At 37.2% G+C, this 11221-nt stretch overlaps 3 protein-coding genes across 3 annotated transcripts; all 3 read right to left on the bottom strand.

Moving 5' to 3' along the window:
• Nucleotides 1-394: 394 nt before the first annotated feature.
• LOC123317356 lies at nucleotides 395-1446 on the bottom strand. The gene is made up of 3 exons (XM_044903847.1): nucleotides 1288-1446; nucleotides 576-788; nucleotides 395-514 (listed from the first exon to the last, which is right to left on the bottom strand). Exons 1-3 carry the CDS (start codon nucleotides 1343-1345, stop codon nucleotides 459-461), a joined length of 327 nt encoding a protein of 108 aa, XP_044759782.1. The 5' UTR covers nucleotides 1346-1446; the 3' UTR covers nucleotides 395-458.
• A 65-nt stretch (nucleotides 1447-1511) lies between these two features.
• Nucleotides 1512-3315, bottom strand: LOC123317473 (turripeptide Gsg9.2-like). Its single transcript, XM_044904032.1, has 3 exons — nucleotides 3158-3315; nucleotides 2554-2751; nucleotides 1512-1732 (listed from the first exon to the last, which is right to left on the bottom strand). Exons 1-3 carry the CDS (start codon nucleotides 3186-3188, stop codon nucleotides 1686-1688), a joined length of 276 nt encoding a protein of 91 aa, XP_044759967.1. The 5' UTR covers nucleotides 3189-3315; the 3' UTR covers nucleotides 1512-1685.
• Nucleotides 3316-3582: 267 nt separating this feature from the next.
• LOC123317463 (ovomucoid-like) lies at nucleotides 3583-4523 on the bottom strand. The gene is made up of 3 exons (XM_044904021.1): nucleotides 4361-4523; nucleotides 3888-4076; nucleotides 3583-3816 (listed from the first exon to the last, which is right to left on the bottom strand). The coding sequence occupies exons 1-3, from the start codon at nucleotides 4386-4388 to the stop codon at nucleotides 3755-3757; spliced, it is 279 nt and encodes a 92-aa protein (XP_044759956.1). The 5' UTR covers nucleotides 4389-4523; the 3' UTR covers nucleotides 3583-3754.
• Between the last annotated feature and the right edge of the window lie 6698 nt (nucleotides 4524-11221).

Consider the following 11221-nt stretch of genomic DNA (forward strand, 5'->3'; position numbering starts at 1 on the left):
CTGGTTGGAAATCATGATACTTTGTGGATAACTATTTGGGCTGTTTTCATCATTTCTTTGATTTGTTTTTTTCAATGTTTCGTTACGTATGTTTACAGCAAATACCTACGCAGTCACCATCATCAAGAATTTCTTGTTTACAGGATCTCACCAAAGCTTTAACGCTATGAACATGCTCCATATCGATGTAGATAGGTCATGTCTATCAATAAAAAAAAGCTCAAATGAACTTCGATTAAGCTTGGAATTTATACAATTCAAATAGCAATTTTTTCGTGACTAATTTTGAAGTCCCATAATATGTTATAACAAAGCTTTTTGGTGGAGTTAATTATTGTGGAGGAAGGGTGTATATCTATGGGTATTTGACCCAAAAAAAAAAATAACGAAACAGTATCGGTAAAAGATATATTTGCAAATTGAAAACTTTTTCATATTTTTCTGTAACTCCTTCTCGATCAACGGACTGGAACAGCGACACTCTTACAGTAGCCTCGAGATGCAACTGTGAGTTCTGAAAAAAAAAAATTAAACACCTCTAATAATTCCTTCGTCGAAGCTACTAAGAAACTTACTGTCTTCCTGCTTCAAGCATTCATTCAAGCAGCCTATGACTCTTTCGTTGGAGTATGTTTTTCCATCGGAAGCACAGGTAGGGGTGAAATCGAAAGTAATTATGCATGGTTTTGATTCTAGACATTTCTTGATGTCTGGCTCGTTCATTCTAGCATCCCCATTGATTGTTCCCTCTCCTATCGGAGATGATGATGCCAGAGTAGCGAACAAAGCTGAACACATAAAGATTTATCTTTATCTCTGTTTTCGTTAGTACAAATATCAATATAATATAAAAAAAATTCGATACACTGATGTACTTTGGGAGCTGCATTTTAACTAGAGGAATTCTTGTGCCTAGTCTATACAGGCTTGTTGTGTTGATTTGATGTATGATTTCAAGCCTGCAGATTCAGCGTTTAGCAGTTGTCCGAATTTGGTCTTTCATTTCGTCAGAACGGAGTATTTTTGCAATTCTCTCAAAGTTTTTATGTATCTTTCCTCAAGCTCCACCGTAAAATCCTACGACGACTATTCGAGTACGTCAAGACCTTTTAAGAGGTGTATCTTGTGTGAATGTTCACCATTATGATTAAATGCAGACAACTGAAGAGGTTATGAGTATCATCCCACAAGTGGTGTGAACAAGGGTGAAAATTGAATTGTATCACATATAGAAATACAACAAAATATGAACTAAATAATCGGTTAAATATTAGAGATGTCACTCACCGCATAGTATGAAAATCATGGGTATCTTCGTCATCTTAAACGATCTTCTATTGGACATGAAGAATCAGAAATAACCAACTCAGTTGCCATAGAGAGAATCCTCGCTTATATATTTTCTGAACAATTCATTTTTCTCATCTATATTCTTATCACTTACCTCCGACCTCTAAATACAAGATTAAGTAAATCGAAGTAGGAATAAGGAACCAAAATCTTCCATCATGGAAAATTCAAATATCCATTTTATTCAGGTATGGTATGGAAGTACAGAAATGTTGAATAACGATAAATGTGATTTTTAGTTTCGGTAATATTATTAACTTTGACAAATTTATGCGGTCCACGATATGCAATCGACAAAAACTTCATAGTTTGGCCCTCCAAGTTTGATAGAAACCTCAAAAGCGGTCATTTGGACAGTAACCTTCGTACTCTACTCTCACTTCTGAAACAATAGATATGCAATTTCAGGCAATTTCTGACGTTTTTGAGACAGATTGTTATGGTCGCATTACTGCATATGCAAGTTTAAACTGAATAATTATGAGTTTTATTCATGATTTTTTCAAATTCACCGCGGAAACTATTCAAAATCATCCTTCAAATATGGAGTTTTAAAATTTAAATCGCTTCGTGCGGAGTTTACGATTTGGCAACAGCGTATACAAGACAAGGAAAAAAACAATATCCGATCAGCTTGTTTATAAAATAACAGCTTTTGATCTACAGGCGCCTACTTACTGGCGAGCTTCAACTGCAACCTGCCATAAAAATCCCATAAAATTTTAAGACCTTCCTCGTTCGTCTCAGACTTCATAGACAGCCATCTTTGTCTTTCTCATAAAGATAATGTATTTGTTGTCCTTTATTATTAAGGCATATTTCAGTCGATGTTGCCAACTTTTGCAATCCACATGAAACGCTTTAAATTTTAAATACCCATTTTTATTTATTTTTTTAATTGATAAAAATCTAGATTGAAAATCCTCAGAAAAAATTAATAGGAGGAAAAAATTACGACGTTCAATCAAATAATTTTTTTGTTTCTGAAAGGGGTGAGTATAGGGCAACTCCAGCATTCAGGTTTTATCAAACGTCCATCAAGTTCTCAAATGAATAGTATGGATATGAATAAATCAGCTTCGAAAATTTCGAAGATGGTTTCAACACATGCTTAAAAAGCTTTCTAGATGGACCCAATAATGATACTGTTTGAACCTCTAAAAAACCATAATTAGATTTGCGAAAACTGATTGATTTTCTTACCTCTGCCGCATCTAGCTGCGCATGCCAAACTTTCTACGTTGGGATACGTCCTCCCATCTGAACCACAGACAGGTTTAGAATCGTCTGTGTTAACTGGACAGGCTGTCCTGCATTGCTCAAAATTAACATCACCAGTCCCAACAGAACCACTATGGGTGCCAATCAATTGAGCTTCATTTGGGATGACTACCAGGAGGGCTAGAGCAGTGGTTGTTCAATTAGGTATGGAAGTAGGATGATCGAAAATTATTGAGAATATTGCCTTCTACTACGGAGGAAAAAAGGTCATACGATCCTAAAGGTAGTGGACATTAGAAGCAGTGAAGTATCTATGAATCATTATTTGTGTATGCAGAAATAACGCTGAGAGTTAATTTAACACTTAGTTGATGTGTAATCGATTTCCGAAATGAAAAAAATTAAATCAATTCGCTCATGAAAGAAGAACATGTTAAAATACCGCCAGAAAAGCATTGTACCTAAATTCAATTCTTTCTAAAATACAATAGACCCATTTGCGAATTTTCTTCGACTGAAATATGAAGTCATATATGGGACCTTATCGAATAACATATATTCTTGAGAATGTCTTATCTGTACTTACCACATATGCACAAAAAACTATACTTCATCATGGTCTCAAAGGTTTGAAGACACTTTGCTGTTTGACTCGAATATATACAATACTAGAAAAATGCTCTTGGTGAGATATTCTCTCCATTGCATTCATTAAGTATAGTATATTAACTGATATTTATCTCTTTAATTGAAATTACATCATTATTGCCATTGTCTCCGAGTTACTCATTTCAATTTTTAATATATTCTAGGAAATATAATCACTTACTTCACTCAGGTATAATTATATCTGATGTTATTGAAATTATCACGGGTACTTTACTTGTTGACAACAAACATGATAATTATTAGATCCAGTAATGAAATCTAAGATTTTATTACTCCTAAATGCAGAAAATACCTGGAGCACTGCTATATTTATTCCACAATATATATTCTGTAGTACAAAGATTAAAATAAAAAAAATCTTTATTTCAATTGAATTTGAAAATATCACTGAATGTAAATTTTGCAGTTATGTACAAATGGTCTTCATCTGACACTATAATAATATTTTCTAACTATTTTGCTGAACCATAGAATCATCCAATTTTATGTTCTTTCACGTCACGCATGAACTCCTTCAATTCCTTAAGCTCTTTGGGAGATCCTTTCTACAGAATCCATCAGAAGCTACCTGAACACCTGGAAATAAAAAAATTGTGAATACGCTGTTTTGGGAAAGGGAATCAAAAACTCATTCAGTATAAACTCACTGTGTCCACAACGATTGTGACATTCCAGTATCCCAGGGTTTGGATAGCTTTTCCCATCTGTCCCACAAACTGGTCTCAGATGCCTGTTAAACTCGCACGAATCTGTACATTGCTGGAATGCTGTTTTTGGTTTTTTCGTGGCCGATTTACTTTGGGCAGGAAGACCAGTGGCCAGAGCCAAAATCAGAGCTAGGAGAAATGATAAATAAGAATATGTTTTTCTCAATGATTCAATGCCAATTATCTCAGACAAAATAGTGATCACTGACAAATGTTATCGAGTCAAATTATGTTTTTCGATGTTCATAAAAGGGAATTAACGATCTTAAAGTACATCAAGATTCAACTCTCTTCCTATTTTGCTGAAAAGTTTAGAAATGCAAACTACCATCTCAAGAAGAATGCATTTTGCTGTACAAATCTCACTGTTATGAATTATAATTAAGATAAAAATTTTACTACCATGTACTTACCAACGAAAAACAAAACAAAGAACTTCATCTCACCTAGCGTTAAGCAAAGACCTACTGAATAGTAACAACTGAACGCACAATATTTGTTTTTATGAGGCCAAGGAGTTATATACCGATGAATATTCTATTCTGGGTATTGGCATTGTCTGGCACCTCTACTGACCTCTAAAGACATTATCATTCCAAATATGATCATATATCTCGATTCCTATTAAATGTTTATGTTATTCGATTCAGTTTCGCTGAACGACTCTAAATAAACAAACAAAATTCAAATGAATTTGAAATTTTTGTCATTTAGTATTTCCCTATAACATTCATATGGAATGTGATTAAAAAATGAGATTAATAAATTGTTTCATCCTCGAATTTATGATACGAAGTGATAAAACTATTCACTAACCAACAAATGTTCATCCAGGAATTTCGTACTAATGGAAAACCTAGAGGTTTATGTCACATCTGTTTTTATAGCAGCGCTCTGAATATGAAGGGAATAGGATGGTGCTCAAGAATGACGTCACTAGAGTTCATTGGCCTGGAGGGAAAAGGTACAGGAGCAAACTCTGCATAGTATTTCTGGAGTGCTAAGATATTTCATTTGGAGAGTTTGTTATATGAAGTTATCAATTAGTTTTTGCAGATAGATACACCAAAAAAAGCAGTTTTGAATTGGGGAGACTAGACAATAGAATCGAAAAAACCTACATCTTGAAAAAGTAATTTCCGGATTTCAATATAAAATTGCTTCCATGAAATGTCCAGGTTTCCTGAATGGCATCTGGATGTAATTTTCAATATTTTACTTAGTCCCCATATATATTGAAAACCCCCACAATTTTGTTCCCAGGAATTGTCCCTTTAATTTTTTTCGCAACTCACACCCTGTGTAGACCAAAATCTTCGGCAAATATTTTGTTTTTCACTTCTACAAATACTTCAACAAACTCGTAACAGTTTCTGTTTCGTTAACTGCATCTGATACACCAAACCTAGTTAGTCTATCATTCACGAAAAGGATGAGTTTCAGGGTATCCATATGCTTATGGATACAAATACACTGCTCCACAAGAGTAAGGCATATCGTATTCAATCGTTTTTAAAATTATGTAATCTTCGATAAAATCGCTGTAAAATTGACATTTCGTCAATCTGGTCGCCTTTTTTCTGAAGTTGGGTTCTTTGCATATGCTTCATGAATGCTCTTAATTTGAAACGAAGTCATTTCATCAACGGCTTCGATTTGAAACGAGTTTTCTGAAAATGCCAAGACGTAAATTAACAAACGCTGAGGCTAATAGGGCTATCGGAATGCTACAGGGTGGCCTAAATCAGGTTCTTGTAGCGGAAAGGCTCCAAGTCAGCCAAAGTGTGATATCTCGACTTTGGAATAGGTTCAGGGAGGCAGGCTCCGTGTTGGAAAGACCAAGGCTTGGTAGGCGACGAAAAACAACACCTGCTCAGGATCGTTTCATCACCGTTTCAGCGAGAAAAAGCCTACATCTACGAGTAGAGTGCTACGGAATACTCTTCAAAATGCAGATGGGGTCCAAGTTTCTATCGAAACCATCAGACGACGTTTGAGAGAGGTGAATCTAGATTCTAGACGTCCATTAAGAGGAGTTCTATTAACACGTGACCATAAGCGTCAAAGACTGGAACAGGCAAGGCAACATATCAATTGGAACGATCAATGGCGTAGTGTCCTTTTCACTGATGAACCCAGATGTGGACGATTTTCAGATTCTCGAAGAATAAGGGTATGGACAATCCTACGCATACCCCGTAATCGTCGCCATGTCCAAGAAGTCCATCCATTCCGAGGGGGTAGTGTTATGGTATGGGCCGGGATATGTTTCAACGGGCGCACAGATCTATACATTTGTCCTGGGAATATGACCGCCTTACACTATAGGGAGCATGTCATTGATAATGTTGTGCCAAATTTTCACGCTGCTATTGGTGAAACTATTCAATTTCTAGACGATAACGCTAGACCGCACCGTGCAGCCATAGTTGAGAATGCGCGCGAGGAGCTTGGTATTCCACATTTACCAATACCTCCGCACTCACCAGATTTGAATTGCATAGAACATGCATGGGATACGCTCCAAAGAAGATAAGATAATCATCAACCTACCCCAGAATCCTTAAATGATCTGAGACAGCTTCTGCCTCGTTTATGGAACCAAATTCCTCAAGAAATGTTCAACAACCTCGTGTGTAGTATGCAAAGAAGATGTCAAGCTGTTATTGATGCCCGTGGAGGCCAAACATTGTATTGATAGTCTTAAAATGCTTGAATTCTCTGGGAATAAAATTTCGTTATTTTACTAAATTTTTCTTTGCAACTTGAAATCATATAAATATGAATTTTAATCACAAAAATCTTATTTTAACTATATTTTTTTGTAATTTATGTCAATATTATGAGGAGCAGTTTATAACAAACATTAGGGAGATTTGAGGTACCTCGGAGTGTGACACAGTAACAAATTCTACAGAGAACACAACTGGTTCTCCGAACTCGTTCAAGTTACAAAGCTTCTGAGGTTCACTTCGGTACCTACAGAGAATCAGGATAATAATAATATGATAATAATATTAGGCAAAAAATCATGAAGCTGGATCGCTGGTTGTAATATAATATAAGATGATATAATCCACATAACATATCGACCACGTGATCAAAAATTACATACATATGGATGAAATATTAAGAGAGAAAGAGAGAGATCTCCTGCCAACCTTACGCGTTCCTAATCTTCACAAATCCGAAGAGACAACCCTGTAACTAACATCCACGCCATATATCGATGAGCGCTTGCTCCTGATGGGGATCCCTTGGGAAATATCAAAGGAAATATTGTCTCTTCTTCGACGAACAATAACACATTTTCCCCTTGTACCTCCCTTGATGGAAAGAACACTTAGAGCCTCCTTTCATCGCAGCCATGCATTCTACCCTTTCTTACCCTACCTGCAAACTCATCACCGCGCCACCAAGGGGACCCATTCAACCGCCCTTGCAAATCATCCCCCTTTCACTCATTATTCCATCAATGTGGCGGATCTCCCTCGTCTTTCCACCCCCAAGGTCCGCATTATGGCCCTCTGATTAATGTTACATAAGCGATAATTAATAATTAAATCAGTTCAGTCTACGTCGGTCGAATAATATTAATTTGTCCGATTATGTATCGAAGTTATCCGGGCTTGGGGTTGATTGATTTAAGTTTGGATTGCAGGGCTCGTGCTGTGTCCTATGCGGGCCGCTGACCTGGACGGGGCAGGTGGACTACGATGAAGAGTTATGAGGATGCTATGGGCATTAGACACAACCGGTAATTACGTGCGTTCGTGGTGTTCGGTTGGATGGAGAGTGGTGTCCTGGAAGCATATTTCGCGGTGTGGACATTATATCCCTATGTCGTTTACCTCCGGTTCGTTCGCGATCACAGAGATCAATTTTGAAAGACGTGACAGCCACTATATCAAGTGACATAGAAAACTAACACCCAGTGTTAATGAATTTTTTAGAAATAGTTATTTTCCTTTCAAGTGCGGAAAGTGATACTTAGCACGAAACTGCCGTTGCCCGAACGATGCGAAGCAGAGTTCGGGTAAGTAGCTGAGTCTGAGTGCGGGCAAGACACTTTCCGCAAGAGTTAGGAACAATATTTTCTCTACAAGCGCTTGAAATATATAAATATATCCATTTCACGAAACATATTTGATTAATTCATGTCTAATGACACACGTTATTCTGCATGTATGCATTATTTAATTTACTCTATATTTGCGTGCGGGAAAGTGACTCTTTGCAACTTGAGATGCGTGCGGGAAAAAGGTTGAACGCACACGCTTGTAGAAAATAGTTATTTTCCTATCAAGTGCGGAAAGTGATACTTGCCCGCACGAAACTGCCGTTGCCCGAACGATGCGAAGCAGAGTTCGGGTAAGCAGTTGAGTGCGGGCAAGACACTTTCCGCAAGAGTTAGGAACAATATTTTTTCTACAAGCGCTTGAAATATATAAATATATCAATTGCACGATACAGATCATATCTCATTCGATTAATTCATATAAAATGACAGACGTAATTCTGCATGTCTTTACCATGGGTTACTCATCGTTGACGTTCGGTGCATAGAGACATGATAGAATTTAATTTATTCTATAAGATTTGCGTGCGGGAAAAACCCCTGCTAATCCATTCCCGCACGCATTTGCGTGCGGGAAAAAAATAGCAGGCGTTTTTCAGGCACGTTTTGGAAAAGTGACTCTTTGCAACTTGAAATGCGTGCGGGAAAAAGGTTGAACGCGCACGCTTGTAGAAAAAAATATATTTGCTCAAGTAAGGATGAGAAACGAGTGGTTTTTGTGTTATCGTCTGTACATACAAGAAAGTATGTAATGTAATTTACATTTCAACGATGGCGGTGGTCTCAAAGCAGCGATTGTTCTTCTTCTTTCTACTCTCTATAAAATGGACACGGAAATACACAACCGTATCAAATCGGCATCACGGGCATTCTGGAAGCTAAAGGATAGAGTGTTTCAAAATCACGACCTCAATCTGAAGACCAAGACAGCTGTTTACAAAGCAGAGTGGTCCTCCCAACGCTCCTTTACGGAAGCGAAAGCTGGACGCCCTACAGGCGACATATTAAACAGCTTGGAAAAACGCAACAACATCATCTAAGACAAATAATGCACATCAGAAGGTTCAACAAAGTTACGAATGCAGAAGTCTTGCAACGCGCAAGTTGTACAACAATTGAGACTCAAGTAACAAGGGCCCGACTCAGATGGAGCGGCCACATTCTGAGGATGCAAGACACAAGACTCCCCAAAATAGCTCTATATGGCCAATTGGCAGAGGGAGCCCGGAAACCAGGAGGCCATTACAAGCGGTTTAAGGATACACTACATCAATCCCTAAAATCAGTTAATGTCAATCATAACTGGGAACAACTAGCGTTAGACAGGTCACAGTGGAGGTCTTTGGTACACAGTTATAATGGAGACTCGAGAAGGATACAGCGGCGGTCAGATCTGGTTGGTGAATATCCATGCCCGGAGTGTGATAGGATATGTGGGTCACGGTTGGGTCTCTACAGCACACAGTCGCAATTAGCCCTGAAAAATCATAAGTCTGTTCACACCTTTTGTTTTCCTTTCTTTTTCTTTTTTTTTTGTTTTTTTTTTTTTCCTTTTTTCCTTTTTCGTCTTTTTGTAGATTCATTCCCGGCAACGGGATACAGCAATGATAATGATGATGGTAAAATGGACAGTGGAGAGTAGAGAGAAGGAGAACGATCGCTGCTTTGAGACCACAGATTGATGACGAAATCTTGATTTAAACTAGTTGAAGTTGGCTGAGTGAACTGTCTTCCTGGTGGCAGATGATTAGAATATTATTATTTTCGATTTTTGATAAGAGAACAACATATACCATGGTGAAACGTTGAATCGTGGGCTAGTGTAAGAGTGAATATTATGCTATGCCAACAAAATTCTTCAAGGATATCCTCTTCTGAACCATGCAATTTTATTGGTTAAATATTTTTATTCAGAAGAGTCCACATCTCACGAGGGATGACAATTTCGATTTCGTTTATAATGAATCCATCATCTTTTTTGATATCTTCATCGCAAAAGTGCTCTCGATACACAAATTGATCCCGAGTCCCGAGAGTAAGGTTTTTTCCAATTTTCTCTCAAAGATGCACTATGAAATCTTATGTCTTCCCTTTTTTTTCCGATGCCAAACTCTTACACTAGCGCACAATTCAACATTCCACCATGGTCACATGTTGTTCTCTCATCAAAAATCGAAGATAATAATATATTAATCATCTGTCACCAGGAAGACAGTTCACTCAGCCATTTTCAACTAGTTCAAATCAAAATGTCGCCATCCTGTGGTCGCCAGCGCGGCTATTGGTATAAACATGAACTACCTATTGGTACAAATAATCTGTGGTCTCAAAGCAGCTATCGTTCTTCTTCTCTCTACTCTCCATGAAATGGACTATGGAGATTAGAGAGAAGGAGAACGATCGACGTACTAAAAATGTGTCCCCGAAAACGGGAAACGTAGGATAGGTGTCACTGCGATTGCAGCGGGTATTGATAAGGGGTGGGGATTCAAGCGTCAATTTGAGATGAACAGCCTTCATTTTATTTTAGGTTATGTGTCATCGTGGTTTTTCTGATGATTTTTCAAATACCTTCCTTCAAATCTATATTAAATATGAGTTCTCTGAATTATATGCAATAAAATGCAAGTCGAAATCAATGAAATTCAAAAGAAATCCCTGATCAAAAAATTTGTACCTACTTTTGTTTATCATCAATGAAATTCAAAAGAAATCACTGATCAAAAAATTTTTTTATCATTGTTTATTGAAAGCAGCTATGTTAGTTGGTTTACCGTAATCTTCAAAATTATATAAATCCGAAGTGAGGCGTAGTACACATCAAGACAACAAAAGGTAGCAGTCTCAGATTTATCACTTAGGTATTAAGAGTAGATTCTGTTGCCAATACTCAGCTGAGAACCGATATAAACCATATATTATGTTATGCCAACAAAATTCTTCAAGAATATTCTCTTCTGAACCATGTAGTTTTATTGGTTAGATATGCTTATTCAGAAGAGTCAACTTCTCACGAGGGATGACAATTTCGATTTCGTTTATAATGAATCCATGATCTTTTTGTTATCTTCATCGCAAAAGTGCTCTTGACATACAAATTGATTCGGAGTCGATTCTTGAGATAAGGTTTTTTTCAATTTTCTCTCAAAAATGCTCTCGGAAATTTTATCTCTTCTCCTTTTCTTTCCGATGCCAA

The sequence above is a fragment of the Coccinella septempunctata genome, chromosome 1 (assembly GCF_907165205.1).
Source record: "Coccinella septempunctata chromosome 1, icCocSept1.1, whole genome shotgun sequence".
In the NCBI taxonomy this organism is placed as follows: Eukaryota; Metazoa; Arthropoda; class Insecta; order Coleoptera; family Coccinellidae; genus Coccinella; species Coccinella septempunctata.

Excerpts from the sequence above, each read along its gene's own strand:
- LOC123317356 (XM_044903847.1), bottom strand. The coding sequence starts at position 1,345 with ATGTCCAATAGAAGATCGTTTAAGATGACGAAGATACCCATGATTTTC. Across the intron at positions 789-1,287 it reads CATGATTTTCATACTATGCG|CTTTGTTCGCTACTCTGGCA; the intron begins GTGAGTGACATC and ends TTATGTGTTCAG. Across the intron at positions 515-575 it reads ATGCTTGAAGCAGGAAGACA|AACTCACAGTTGCATCTCGA; the intron begins GTAAGTTTCTTA and ends TTTTTTTTTCAG.
- LOC123317473 (XM_044904032.1), bottom strand. The coding sequence starts at position 3,188 with ATGATGAAGTATAGTTTTTTGTGCATATGTG. Across the intron at positions 2,752-3,157 it reads TAGTTTTTTGTGCATATGTG|CCCTCCTGGTAGTCATCCCA; the intron begins GTAAGTACAGAT and ends CCACTGCTCTAG. Across the intron at positions 1,733-2,553 it reads CGCAGCTAGATGCGGCAGAG|AAGTGAGAGTAGAGTACGAA; the intron begins GTAAGAAAATCA and ends CTATTGTTTCAG.
- LOC123317463 (XM_044904021.1), bottom strand. The coding sequence starts at position 4,388 with ATGAAGTTCTTTGTTTTGTTTTTCGTTG. Across the intron at positions 4,077-4,360 it reads CTTTGTTTTGTTTTTCGTTG|CTCTGATTTTGGCTCTGGCC; the intron begins GTAAGTACATGG and ends CATTTCTCCTAG. Across the intron at positions 3,817-3,887 it reads TCACAATCGTTGTGGACACA|GTGTTCAGGTAGCTTCTGAT; the intron begins GTGAGTTTATAC and ends TTTTATTTCCAG.